The 15,686-nt window shown below is 35.4% G+C and overlaps 1 protein-coding gene across 4 annotated transcripts in view; it reads left to right on the plus strand.

Moving 5' to 3' along the window:
• Positions 1-15,686, plus strand: part of EPHA6 (EPH receptor A6) — an 846,791-nt gene that overhangs the window by 414,670 nt on the left and 416,435 nt on the right. The window contains exon 6 of one of the 4 annotated variants that reach the window (XM_061194036.1): positions 2,525-2,579. The exons of the other annotated variants lie outside the window; for them this stretch is intronic. Coding sequence (XP_061050019.1) covers positions 2,525-2,553 — 29 coding nt within the window. The 3' untranslated portion in view covers positions 2,554-2,579. Of the gene's footprint in view, positions 1-2,524; positions 2,580-15,686 lie in introns of those variants that run through there. 4 annotated transcript variants of the gene reach the window in all.

Raw genomic sequence — 15,686 nt, forward strand, 5'->3', positions numbered from 1 at the left:
TGTGTGTGTGTGTGTGTGTGTGTGTGTGTGTTTTAGACCCCATAGTTTTCCTATTCAAGGAGTATATGGCCATGTGCAAGCGTATCCTTTTATTATTTATGTAAGCTATCCCTTTCAAAACTCATGAAAGAACAAAAAGAAAACCTATTTAGGTTGGAGTCATATGCCCCAAGGATTGAAATGCATTGCTTTGCCTAGAACCAGCACAGAAGGGAAATAAATGAAGGGGACATTGTTTACTTTTGAGTTAGAAGGATCATTTCATATTACAATGCTTCCTAAGAAGCCTGAAGCAGTCATTTGAGAAGAGTAGACGAGTGTTTTTCTTGTTGTTTATATTTATCTGAAAGGAAGTTTTAAGAGCACGGAGAGTCTCTTAGACATTAGGCACTAGAGACATTATAAGATCAGAGGAGACAAAGCCCATCACGTAGAATATATTTGTATGATTTGATAATTTTGTTACAAAACTACATACATGATTTATATTCTTTCTACTTGAAAGGGAAATTTATTTGGGGGAATTTTTTCTCTTCTTAATAAATTGCCAAATCACATATAGTTTCCTTGAAACCCAGAATAGCAATTATCATTTGACTTTTCTAAGGTTATGGCTAAGTTGGAAAAGAAGTCTTTTATTCAACATATTTCATGAGGAACACATAGCCTTCAGGGAATAGCATGGTTGAACTGAACCTAGTCAATAACAGATCGCATACCCTTGGTTAATTCATTAGCCACCTGTTTCACTTTTACAGTATAACAGAAAAGTTAGGATTCCAAATATCACTACATATGCAACATTTTGCACTCCGAATGCTTTCAAATCAGATAAAACCTCAAGAGTTGATATTGAGGATAACATTCGTAACTTTCAAGATCAGATACGAATTCACTCTTTAGTATTTTCCTGTATTATTATCTTTATTGTAATAGCCTTTTATTACAAAAATCTCAAATAAATGGAGAAAAATCACACCAAGAATTCTTCAGATCTTAGATTGGCTTAACACTAATACAAAAACAGATACTGCAGTGCTTGAAGCTTAATTGTATCTGTCTGGATTAAAAACCACTATGAATTCCAATAATAATTATAACTTGAATGAAGACAAAAAGTGTGTGTGTTATCCTGGATAAAGACAGTAACTCTGTACTTTACTGTTGACTTTCATGTGAGACAGTGCTCACACCCACTCAATCACTCAAACAAAGTGTCCCCACCATGATGATGACCGCTTTCACTTTCCCCCTACAAAACATGAACACGCCTCTGCACACACGTGGTGGGCAGTGGATCAACCTTGGTAAATCATGGACACGTTTGTGAGGATACGTCAAGTGGTAGGAATGTGACTAGTTTATGGTACCTTATTTTCCAGTTCTGAATATCAGGAGACTTCTAGCTCCATCCCAGAGACAGAAGTGTTCTATGAGGTACACTCTGCAGTAAATTTGGATAAGCTTGGTCTACCCGAGGAACAGGGTTCAGGGCAAGAAGGCACTTGTGACACCTGGAACTGGTTTAGAATTGAGAGCTATGTGATAATAGGCTTGAAGCACAACCTTGTACTCTGAAGGCATGACAAAAGAAAAACAAAAACAAAAACAAAGGAGCAGTGCCATCTCTGCAAATCTTTCTTGGCCTTTAGAATTTGCCTCAGTGATATTCTCAATGAGATTCCATCCTGTGAGAGCCCCAAAATGATATGTTCCCTTTCATCAAGGCCCACTGAAAACACAGGGTCACAGAGCATGTGACCCCCAGCCATTCAAAATCAATGTCTGTGAGTTAAACTATTCTGCCCAGACTGAGATTCTAGTTTCCAGCTTCTGTGAATCCAAATAACAGTCCTAGGAACAACTTGCAGTCCTGGCAATGGCCACTTGTGTATCTTCTCCCACTACTTTTAGATAATCTGATCTTGGTAGGTATTTTTAAAAAAGAGAAATGACGGGCTTCCCTGGTGGCGCAGTGGTTGAGAATCTGCCTGCCAATGCAGGGAACACGGGTTCGAGCCCTGGTCTGGGAAGATCCCACATGCCGCGGAGCAACTAGGCCCGTGAGCCACAATTACTGAGCCTGCGCGTCTGGAGCCTGTGCTCCGCAACAAGAGAGGCTGCGATGGTGAGAGGCCCGCGCACCGCGATGAAGAGTGGCCCCCGCTTGCCACAACTAGAGAAAGCCCTCGCACAGAAACGAAGACCCAACACAGCCATAAATAAATAAATTAAAAAAAAAAAAAGAGAAATGACAAATGCTAGCTAGAAAGCAAGTTTTATCTTTAAGTATTTTCTATTTTCCCTAATAATTCTACAATCAGAAGATTCAGCATGCTGACTAAACAGACTTACTTATTACCTTTCTGATTATTGATTATTTAATATTAATCAATTTATTCAATTTAACAAACACATAGCACTCCCTATGCATCAGACAATGTGAAACTTGCTTTACAAATATAAACTCATTTATTTCTCACAACAGCACTATGAAATACTTGTTTTTCCCTCCATATTATAGGTAAGAGAACTGAGGCAGAGAAAGAATAAATACCTGGTCCATCATGGTGAGACGGCTTCTCAGTGTTGGAACCAGCTTTCTAACACAGAGAATCTGCCTCCGGAGTCTCTACTGTTAGCCATTTTGATCTGCTGTTCTTATCAGTTTGCTCACATCTTTCTCCCTATTAATCTTGACATGATCAGTCAGTATTTATTAAATAAATGAAAGCTTTAATATGCATATCTTTGTTTAGATGACCTAATAGTGTGCCTTAAGACACTGGCAAAAAATTTGTTCTGCATATTGATTAATGTTTCACTTAAAATTATGCTGTGAATGCGATATTTGCCTGGTAATACTTATAGACCACTGACCTATATAATGAGCAACATGACTTCTTGTTTTAACCATGTTTGAATCATGGCACCTAGCAGAGAAAGGGGATAGGAATTATAACAAATGCATGTCATAGAAATAAATAACTAGTAACTTGCATATGCACAGTATACTTTTACTACCAAATTTACTTCAGTTCGCCAATTAAGTTATTTTAAAAAGAGAATTGTTGCCACTTTTCATCATTTCAAGTTCATGTTGAAAACTGATGTGTTTGACCAGCTCAACATCTGCCAAGGTAATGAGTATGTTTCCTTTTCCTATAGTATTTTGGAATAAGAGCTGTTGATAATTTGGGGCTGTTTTTGTCAATGACATGTACAATTTAATGATTCTCTTTGCAAGTAGAGAATTTAATATGATACTATACTTTTATTATTTAATTTTGTTGTATTCTGCAAAACCTGTCAGAAAATAGAAAAATGAACAGCTCTTGTCATAATGCAATATTAAAAATAAAAAGAAACATTTGTTCCTAAGCTGCTATTTTTTCCACAGAGATTTTCACAAGCATTGATATTTTTACACAGAGGTTTGCTTAAGTAATGATATTTTTAACCACAGGCAATTCTTTTTAGTCATTGTCAAAAATGACAGCTAACTTTAAGTGGAGTGTATTGTCTTCGTATAGGAAAGCATCATATCTTATGCCTTATGACATTAATTATAGCTACTAACATTTAAAAATAAAATATCAGAAATGGCATCACATTGCTTACCTCCACAATATTTCTGGTTGTCAGACAGTTTGATCTTTGCCTGGAAAATTAAAGACTTAGCACGTCCTATTGCCTTATATGTTTTTTAGAAAATATGTCATCTTTCTCATTTAAGAGAAGAAAATATTTCCTTATAATATTTTAGAATTTTTTATACTCAGTGGAAATACTGAGTTTATTTTAGCCTAAGCCATGTTATGGACTCAAACAAAGTAAGCATTCACCCAACATTTTGCCTAAGTCTTTATTAGCTGTATGACCAATATTGTATAGTCAGCTTTTCCATGAAATAATAACATAAGGCAGAATGTTACGCTTTTTATGTGATAAAAAGCGTAATATTTACATGAATGGGATATTCACTCAAATAATAAAATCAAGAGATGAAGAAAGAGAGAAAAAAAGAGAGAGAGAAAGAAAAAATGAACATTTGTTAATGAAATTACTTGTAAAACATTAAAGAAAATTCTTTTATAGTGTTAAAAGATGTTAAACTCTTTAAAGAAGTAGAATTATTTCATATTGGAACATTTATCAAAAAATAATTAAATAATTTAAAAGATTCTGATGTGTCCATGGGAGGACATATGTAACAACTGTCTCTGAGAATGACATGAAGACTAGCAGAACAGATTTTCTACAACTAAGGATATAAAGCAAAGGCTACATCGAGACAGGTAGGAGGGGCAGAGATGCAGTCTAGTCAGAACCCACACCCCTGGGGTGGCAACCCACGAACAAGACAGATATCACAACTGTGGAGGTCCCCCCAGAGGAACGAGGGGTCTAAGCCTTGAATCAGGCTTCCCAGCCTAGGGGACTTGCACTGGGAAGCCAAACTCCCATAAAGTCTGGCTTTGAAAACCAGCAAAATTTATGTCCAGAAGAACCAGAGAGCTGTTGGAAACTTAGACTCTACTCTTCAAGGGTTTATGTAGAAACTCACTCATTCCAAGTCCCAGTGCAGACGCAGTGGATTGAAAAGCATCTGGGTCATATGAGAGGGAGATCGTAAGTATTTTAGGGCATATGCTGGAGGGGCAGGTGTTTGGTGGAACTTTCTGCAGGGACTGAAGCGCTGGCAGGTGCCTTTTTTTTTTTTAACTCACCTTCCACCTAGCTGACCCAGTACTGGCAGGCACCATTTCAGTCACTCCTCATCAACCTAGCTACCACCATTCTCCCTAACCTAGTATTCCCCTAGAACCTGCCACACCCCACCCTGAAGACTACCCCACCTGGCACCACTGCCCCCAAAAGGGGCTCTCACTCTGAGGGGCCAGCCCTGCACACTAGCACATGCCCAGCAGTTGTGGCTGCAGCAGTCACAGCCCAAATACAACAGGAGGGGGCATGCAGCACACACAGGGCATACCTCTGAGGCACCTGGCTCTGGTGACCAAGGCAGGTTGGCCACGGGACCCCACGGGACACCTTCTACATAAGGCCACTCTATCAAGACCAGGAGAGGTAACTGATATATCTAATACATAGAAATAAACACAGAGAGTTAGGCAAAATTAGGAGACAAAGGATCGCCTTCCAAATGAAAACACAAGGCAGAACTTCAAAAGAGAACTAAACGAAACATAGATAAGCCATTTACCAGAGAAAGTTAAAAAAATAGTCATAAAGATGCTTACTGAACTCAGAAGAATGCATAACCTCAGTGAGAACTTCAACAAAGAGATAGAGAATATAAAAATGAACCAGTCAGACTGAAGAATACAACTGAAATGAAAGATAAACTAGAGGGAATCAACAGCAGATTAGAGGATCAGAAGAACGGATCCCTGATCTGGAAGACAGGGTAGTGGAATTTGCCCAATTGGAACAGCAAAAAGTAAAAAGGAAGATAGTTTAATAGACCTCTGGAACAACATCAAAGATACTAACATTCACATTAAAGGGGTCACAGAAGGAGAATAGAGAGAGAAAGAGACAGAAACCCTATTTGAAGAAATAGTGGCTAAAAACTTCCCTAACCTGGCAGAGGAAACAGAAATCCAAGTCCAGGAAGCACAGAGAGTCACAAACAAGATAAATCCAAAGAAACCCGTACCAAGACATGTTATAACTAAAATGTCAGAAGTTAAAGATAAAAAGAGGTTCTTAAAAGCAGCAAGAGAAAAACAACTAGTTACATACAAGAGAACCCCCATATCAGCTGATTTGTCAGCAGGAACTTTACATACTATATGGAACTGGCCCAGGCACAATATATTGAGAGTGCTGAAAAGAAAAAAAAAAAAAATTACAACCAAGACTGTGCTACCCAGCAAGCTTATTCAGAATTGAAGGAGAGATAAAGAGTTTCCCAGACAAGCAAAAGCTAAAGGAATTCATCACCACTAAACCAGCCTTACAAGTAATGTTAAAGGGACTTATTTAAGTGGAAAAGAAAAGGCCATAACTAGAAATAAGAAAATTATGAAAGAAAAAAATCACACTGATAAAGGCAAACATATAGTAAAGGTAGTGGGATTAATCAATTTTAAAGCTAGTATAAGGATTAAAAGGCAAAAGTAGTAAAATCATCTGTATCTAAAACAATTAGTTAAGTGATACACAAAATAAAAAGATCTAAAATATGACATCAAAAGCATACAACATCAGAGGGGAGTGGAGTAAAAATATAGTGTTTTTAGAATGCACTTAAATTTAAATGACCAGCTTAAAATACACTGATATAGACATAGTACCATAGAACCTCATGGTAACCAGAAACCAAAAATCTACAACAGATACACAAAAAATAAAGAAAAAGTATTACAAACATAACACTAAAGAAAATCATCAAATCACAAGGAAATATTACAAGAGAAGAAGAAAGGAATAGAGAAGAGCTAAAAAAACAACCAGAAGACAATTAACAAAATGGTGATAAGTACATACCTATCAATAATTACTTTAAATGGAAGTAGGCTAAATGCTACAATCAAAAGACATAGCGTGGCTGAATGGATTAAAAACAAAAACAAACACAAGATCCATATATACACTGCCTTACAAGGGACTCACTTCAGAGCTAAAGACACCACAGACTGAAAGTGATGGGATGGAAGAAGGTATTCCATGCAAATGGAAACAAAAAGACAACTGGGAGAGTGTACTTACATCTGACAAAATAGACTTTAAAACAAAGACTGTTACAAGAAACAAAGAAGAGCATTACATAATAATAAAAGGATTCATCCAACAAGAGGATATAACACAAGTATCTATGCACCCAACATAGGAGCACTAAATACATAAAACAAATATTAACAGACATAAAGGGAGAAAGTGACAGTAATACAATAATAGTAGGGAACTTTAACACCCCACTTACATCAGTGGATAGATCATCCAGACAGAAAATCAACAAAGAAACATTGGCCTTAAGAGACACATTAGCGCAAGACAGACTTACTAAGCATGTACAGAAATTCCACCCCCAAACAGCAGAGTACACATTCTTTTCAAGTGCGCATGAAACATTTTCCATGATAGATTACATGTTAAGCCACAAAAGAAGTTGCAATAAATTTAAGAAGATTGAAATTCTATCAAGCATTTTTTTCTAACCACAGTGGTATGAAACTAGAAATCAATTACAAGAAGAAAACTGAAATAAACACAAACAAGTGGAGGCTAAACAGTGTGCTTCTAAACAACCAATGGGTCAATATAGAAATCGAAGAGGACACAAAATTAAAATCCACAAAAAAAAGATTGATAAATTTGACTACATAGAAATTAAAATTATCTGCCTGGCAAAATCTACCACAAGCAAAGTTTAAAGGCAAAGATGAACTGATATATAGATGATATAGATATAGATATAAGGAAACATATAGATCGTGATATATATGACATAAATTAAAAGGCTAAAAAGTACCTAAAATCTGAAAATATTTTAAGAATCAGTAAGGAAAATAAACAGGCCTTCATGCAACTGATGGCATTGTGACTTCGTGCAACTTCATAGATGGAGGGCAATTAGATACTCTCTAAATACACACACACCATATACACACACATACACACATACATGCCTTATATACCTGTGACTTAGCAGTTCCACTTTTAGAAATTTATTCTAGAGATATATTCACACATACTTGAAATACAGGATTACAAGATTATTCAACCAGCATTGTCTACAATAGAAAAGATTGGAAACAATCTGCAAGCCTATGAATGGTTAAATAAATTATGACATAGATAATGGGACACTATTTGGGGGTAAATAAAAAGTGAGGATACTCTTGATGCTGAACTGGAAAAATATCCAAGAATTATTAAATGAAAAAGTAAGTTATGAAACAGTGTGTAGAGTATGCTACCATTTATGTACAAAGGGAGCCAAAGAGAGACTCATATTTCTTGCATTTGTATGTGTTTGTATAAGTATGGGAAGGGTAAACACAGTTAGACACTCACATTCACACAAAATAAGAACATTGTTTGAAGAAGGGAAATAGTATAATCAACTACTGTCCTGTCCATATTTGTTGTTATTCATTGATATTTTTTAGGTGCCCCTGGTGTCTATTGAAATTACCTGAGGATTCTCTACCTGAGAGTTTTATTTTTATCCAGGTCTTCCCTTTGGGCAAGCTAGGTGTGCCAGGGCATTAACACCCTAGGAGCAGCCTCCAGCAAGGACAAGAGGAAGTTAGAGGATGACATCCCCAGATTTTTCCCCAGATGGTGGGCTCACCCTGAAATTTGTTTTACACCAATCTCTCAAGAACTCCCGTGGGATCGTGGCCAGTTAATCTCAGCAGTGAAGAGCTTGCTAACAGATCCTGTACTGGCTTCCTTCTCTTCCCTCTCTCACTTCCCCATGCTCTACCTGGTGCCTCCACACTTCCTTCCAGAAACCACATGCTTGAGAGTCCTTGTCTGCTTGTGTGCTTCTTAGGGAACCAGCCTAAAATACTGGATGACTGGGAAACAAGCAAGAGGAAAACTTTGCACAGTATGCTCTCATTTTCTTTAATTTTGAATCATAAGAATGTTCTAATAAAAATTAACTGAAAATATTGGACACTAGGAATTGAATGAGCTGCAGCTCTAGACCACTTAATATCATGCACTCTAGGAACTAGTCTCTGACTAGAGTTTGGGTGACCCCTCCCCCCAAAGTTTGTCCTACCAATTACATAAAAAGTCTTTTTAAAACTTTGTTATTTCAACAAATGAATCATCTCACCTACAGTTGTCACAATCTAATTCTCCTAGAGAAGCCTTATCCTCAAGTTTTGGGGTCAATTTGGCTGCTACCTCATTCACTTCCCTCACTATATTTTATAAATAAAATCTTAATGACAGTTGCCAGATCTATCACATCACATTGGGCTATGAAATATTATTTATGAAATGATTCTAGGGGCAGAGCTCATCCAGTTAACTCTCTCCCGGTGTATTCCTAACTGCACATTTTATTTTGCAAACATCTAATTATATCCAGGTATTTTAAGACTTATGGCTTCAGTACACCTTTTGTTCACTGTCAGTTTGGATGATATTTTCCTTGGCCCTGCACACTCTTCTAGAGATTGAGGCCAGTTTAAAGTCTAGGATTTTCACAAGTCTCAGCCCATGAAATTCCATACAGTGGAGGTGGAGTCAGAAGGCCTCTATTGAGATTTTAACATCACCACCTGTAAGTGACCTGCAAAAAACCATTGTGCACCCCTGTAAACTGCAGATAACTGATGTGCCTTAGAGGGTTGTGGTACAGATTAATTATGATGAGGATGATGCTGAGAATGGGTTATTGGGATATTTTTATCATATGAGCTATATATGTTAGATCTATATTGGGATAGATTATACAAATTTTCCCATACTTAGCTGTTATGCAAGGTCTGACACATGTTGTAGCTTATACTTGGTCATGCCAGGAAATTCTAGTTTGTTTTTATAATTCCCTGCTTTTTATTTTTTATTTTATAGGTTATATGTGCTCTTACAGTCACATTTATGCTACTTTTTCTGTCACTAAAAATGAATATCCATACCTTCAAGATTTCTAAGTATAATAAGCAATTTTCATGAGAGCTTTGTTCTTTCTTCTTTAGATATAAACACTCAATACTTATTACTAAATACTTTGTATTTAGTTTTTGAAATTATTGAATTATATTAATGACTATTAATACATTTGAATCTTTGAAAAAATTCTTGTGCAATATTGTACCAATCATGTAGATTGGGGAACTAATAAATATTGCCTTGCCCCAAATTTTATGGACAAGTAAACAGCAACATAACTAAATTCCCAATGTTTAATTGTCCAATTAAATTATTATTTAATTATAATAAATTATAAGTGTTAGGTGAAAATAAAATATTTAAGTGTTATTTTAACTGTCTATACCACATAAAATAGTGAATACAAATTCTAGTATAAGCCATGCCAGGTCATATGTGCTATTAAAAATTTGCCCATTTACTCCATTGGAAAACAAAGTTTCTCCATTGTTGAGAAACGTTTCTGTCTCAGTGGCAAATTTGTTTCTCCATCAGCCATGCAAACTAGCTAAGTTACCCTGGGGATGGAAGTAGCCACTGGTTACTACTCACCTTGAAAGAGCTTGTTTTCTTTTAGAAATTACTTTATTTTGGATGTCTTTATGCAATGCCAAACTTCAGTGACCTTAAATGCACATATTAAAAAATATTGTTTCGTCTTGTGTTTTCTCATTGTTACAGTGAGAGTGATGGTCTTTTATGACATTCTATATGTAACTTATAGTGGAAGATCTATAATGTGCTTTCAAAAACATAATTTGATATGGTCAGAGTAGCATTGTTTCTCTTTATTTTCAAAACATTTTATACTTTACATGAATGCTTCTTCTTGTTTTCCAAGTTATTATTTACATTGTGATTTCAAGTTCTTCTATTTCAGTACCTACAATAAACAATTCCACATTTCAGTTTAATGTAATGCCTTGCTAACCATTCTCCTCTCCTGATGATTGGTATAGTTTATTTCAGAATTTTCCACATGCAAATGGGAATAAAGGAGTATCTAAAACTTTATGGACCCAAAGTTGCATGAATGTCTCTCCCTTTACACTTTTAATATTCATCTTTATGATATTCCAAATATACTGTATATTATGTACAGTGGAGGCTGCCAATTTAATGCACATTTGTGTATGATAATACTCCTTTTAGATATCCATCAATTTGTTTCCTCTAATGCTTAGTCACTTAAATAGCAAAAGAACAATAAAAATGTAGGTATTGATCTCATTCCATAGTATTGTTTCTACTTTTATCTAACCAGGAATGTGCATAGAATTTGGGGAATGTTGGAATTCAGTAATTCAGAAGAACAGTTAAATAGTGGATCTTGACTCACTAGAAACTATGGTAAGGATTGCAACTAATGACTTATGTTTTCCAACAGTCGATCTTTATTTCATGCTAAGCTGTACTGCTTGATTCAGTATACAAAAGCTAAATAGCTGAGACCACCCAGCTGAAAATATACACTGAAAACCTTCATGTTGAATCACAAGCTCAAATATGAGGCAAAGATAACTTATTTTATAAAAAGTAAGAGAACAATAAATTCTAAAGTATTTGTGAAAAGTTAGAGGGAAGAAAGAAATTGAGTAGAAGAAAGAAAGTAGACATTAAGTAGGTGCTAAAAGTGGGAGGGAAAACAGAAGTTAACTTAGAAGATGGTCAAAACTAGGTGATGAAAAGTTGATGTGACAAGTTTGGAGAACCCTAAATCAAACTTACTCGCATGCACTGGTGACCAATATCACATACACAAAAAATATTCTTTAAGTCTTTTATCACTAGCTGCATCTTTATAAGAGCTGTTTCACTGTTTTGGTGAACTTTATTTGTCTGCAATATTTCTTTTTTTTAAGAAATTTATTTATTTATTTATTTTTGGCTGCGTTGGGTCTTCGTTGCTGCGCGTGGGCTTCCTCTATTTGCAGCGAGTGGGGGATACTCTTCGTTGCGGTGTGCGGGCTTCTCATTGCGGTGACTTCTCTTGTTGCTGAGCACGGGCTCTAGGCACGCCGGCTTCAGTATTTGTGGCACGTGGGCTCAGTAGTTTTGGTGCGCAGGCTCAGTAGTTGTGGTGCATGGGCTTAGTTGCTGCACAGCATGTGATATCTTCCCAGACCAGGGCTTGAACCCGTGTGCCCTGCATTGGGAGGTGGACTCTTAACCACTGTGCCACCAGGGAAGTCCTGTAATATTTCTTAAAAGTGCCTTTGGAAACCAGGGGAAGAGGGTAACATTAGCCAAGTTTTATTATTGATTTAGAGATATGTGCACAGAGGGATTTAAAGCATAAAAGCTTTAGCAGACATATGTCATTTAATCTTTTAACAACCCTATGAGCTGTTTGTTTTTCCTATTTCACAGATTAAAAAACTGAGGTTCACACTGAAAAGTGCTAGAGCTAGTTTTGAAACCAAACATTCCTATTTCACATCCTCTGTTCTTGCCACCATCATTTGTATCTTTCTGTGGGACTGTATAAAATTTCAAAGCAAACTACAATTATAATTCTGTTCTATGAAGCTGAATTTCATTAAATTCAGACCTATTAGCACTGGCTCTACATTAAGAATGCTTATAGAAATTTTCCTGCTTAAATATATAGCTAATTGGTTGTATACAATTAATGATTTTCAAACATCTTAGAATTTTAAATTATTGAGTCATATTCCGTAGTTGCTTTAAAATGATTCAGTCTTACAATGATTGACTAAGTTCCACTGAGTACATTTCCCTCCAGATATGGAAAAATATCTTCCTAGCTAGCTAGCTGTTTTACATAAACCAAAACAGACAGATGAAAAATTACCTAATAATTGGGTCTAAATCATTATAGGTTTGCTGAATTTAAAAAATCAATATTGAAAACTGGCAATTGTTCTAACAAAAAAGAAGTCTTAAAATAAAAACACCCTATGATTAGATGCACTCATATGCATTTCATTGTGTCCCCCACCCCAAGGAACACCAATCAAAACAGAATAAATAATAGTGTTCTAGCCAGAAAGAAAAAACTCACAAGTAAGGTATCTTTCCAGAGATTTCTGCATTTCCTAAAGTGTCATGTGTCATATATTCTGATAGTCCCCTTAAGAGCGTAGTGTTATAATCCATACCCTGATGCTGTAAAATATATTTTGTCATTCAGATTCCAATATCTTACTGGAATAGCCTAGTGAATTTATCTATTTATCTTTAGATTCATATTTCTTTACCCATACAAGAATTATTCACATTTTTTTCAGCTAAATGCCAATTGTACTATGCAATCAATTTTTTTCTGGTTTTATTTCACAATTAAGAATTGGAGAAAAATAGAAATGGGAATTTCACTAATGTTTTGGGAGGTTTTCAGTAAGGCTTTAATTTAATTAAAAATGTTTATAATCTAAACAAACAAATTCTTTATGGATACCAAAAGACAAGAATAGCCCAGACGCTGTTGTTATTTAGCTGTGTGATCCTGAAAAATTGGAGTAAACTTTCCAGTCCTCAGTTGTCTTATCTGTAAAATGAAAGAGATATACTAGATAAACTCTAAAAAAGACTTTTTCACCTCTAGATACTATTTGACTCATTAATATGTTTCTAATTAATTCAATATAATACAAAATTATAACACCTAAAACAACAATGCATATATATGTTGTAAATAGTGCTTAGGGTTGCCCTCTTAGGACAGACCGAGGAAAGAAAAGGGAAGGGGAGGGGAGGGGAAGGCAAGGGAAAGGAAGGGAAAAGATGATTAAAGAAAGGCTACTCTGGTACTGTCACCCTCATTATGGTTTTCTGAAAGGCTAATTTACCTCCCAAAAAAGACTAACAAAATCCCTGATGCCACTTATAGAACTCCTGGAGATGACCAGGTGTACCGCATTCTCCATCCACCTGATTCTTCTATAAGTTCAATTATAAAGAAATAATACAGAACTATAAGCCAATTCTGTTTTGCCCACATGTGTAGCCCAATCACAGATATGTTTTAATGTAATACAAAAGAATGTACTTGCTTTTAATTTCATGACACAAGCCATTTGAATACTCATTAAAATTATAGTTATCATGATAATATAGTAATAGAATTCACAGTTTAAATTCTTTTTCCATTTACTTTTCTTAGATACACTCCTTGGATTGAACTGATACTAGATTACTGTACAAACTCATAACTTTGGGCTCCTTTTTTATACTCATCATTGTACATGAAGGGTTTTTTAAAATAATTTATACCTCCATGAAACAAAATTCTGTAATAATTCTAGCTATTCCTAGTGCACAATGTCTGACATTCATCTCCAAACTCCATCAGGACAAATGGAAGCAGGTGGTGGTTGTGGAAGATGAGATGATCAGGCACAGAAACCAGTGCGTCTGTGATGATTCCTAGAGCTCCGTGGAGATGGGCCTTCCCAGTGCAAGAGGAGGAGAGGACTGACAGGATAAGGAGGCCAAATGGAATCCCCCGGAGCAATACACGTAGATGCTGGAAAAGAACTGTTGGTTTTCACCCAAGTAGAAAGGGGATCAGGAGATCACATCTGGTTTGTCAGTGAGGAGACTTAAATGCAAGATGTGTAGAAAGTGGTTCCGAAAATTATCTGCTCTTGTATGCAGAGGACCCAAGAGTCAGCGTTCTAGATCTCAGTATATAGATACATAATTGAGAGTTTAGAATCATCAGGAACCAAGGTCTGCTTTGGGGAAATACATAATCTTGTTAGGATCTCTTATAATCGCTATTTTGCTGATTCAATCGATATTTTTTAGTTCCTGTCTTACTTCACCATACTGCACAATATAACAAATCATGTTGCAACCTGATAGGAATGATATGGAAAACAGAGTCTGGATTTCTCACATCCTCCTTAACTCCCTGAGTTTTCTCAGTATTTCTTAAATGGATTGATGACCAGTGTCAAGAGGTATCCATGGTATTATATAAATATCACAATCAATAGATGGCTTTAGTTAAAGTTATTCAGCAAAACTGAGTTTCTATAAAAATTTGATAAAATATCACTGTTTTAATAGATTGATTTCTTTCAAGTAGACAAAATATTGAGTCCTTCTATTTATATAAGTTCTTTGTGGCAGGTATTTATGTTTAAAAAATGAATAATTTTCCAATAATAGAATTTGTTTTTCTAGAATAAGAAATAGGAAAAGGAACTGATTTAAGTAAGTTATATGACTTCAAACTTGATGAAACTAAATGATCAAAAGTTGATGTTAGTTTATTCCTTTATATTCAGAGTTCTTAACAGAGAAGTTATTTTATAATATCAGTTGTAGTTTTATCATTACAGTCTTCTTCATGTATAATTTACCCAACTTATTGCTTCAATTTAAAACCATTCATCTAGTTGCATTCTCTGTGAAAAAGGAGAATGACTCACTTCTTTCTTCACAATAAAACTTCAGTCAAAAGGCAATTTTACATTTAAATAAAATTTTATTTTTATATTATAAAAAATTTTAAGTAATGTCTAATATCATTATTTATTCATTTCAGTGTTCTGGACCCTTTTAACATTTCCACAACACTTTCCTTCATTCTATGTGGAATCAAAAAATGTACAAACTGCTTCACTTTTTTAAAACAGAAAAGTAGTTTATTTTATATGTATGCAGGCTATACTTTTTTTCTTTATATTATTTAAAGTATTTTTATGTCCTGAGCCAGCCTAAACACAAACTACATTTTATTAGGTAAAATTAATGAGACAATTAAAACTTTTAAACAGCAGATAGAAAGTGTGATGCCACTAGTTATGTCATGATTTTAGGGGTTGTTCAGATATTTGAACAAGCAGTTAATTATTTGAAAACTTCTGCTAACTATGGAGCATCTATCCATTTTCACAAAATCTCATTTTAAAAACTTGGTCAAAAATCAAGAATAGAAGATCTGCTTAGTCCCCCCCAGCCCCCATGACCCCTTTCCTTTTCTATTTCTTTTTCTCTACCATCAACATTTTGTTTCAGAATTGGCATGGGTTTACAGTTTTAACCACACACTCTCAGGAAATAACATC

Source organism: Eubalaena glacialis, chromosome 6, assembly GCF_028564815.1.
Source record: "Eubalaena glacialis isolate mEubGla1 chromosome 6, mEubGla1.1.hap2.+ XY, whole genome shotgun sequence".
Classification (NCBI taxonomy): Eukaryota; Metazoa; Chordata; class Mammalia; order Artiodactyla; family Balaenidae; genus Eubalaena; species Eubalaena glacialis.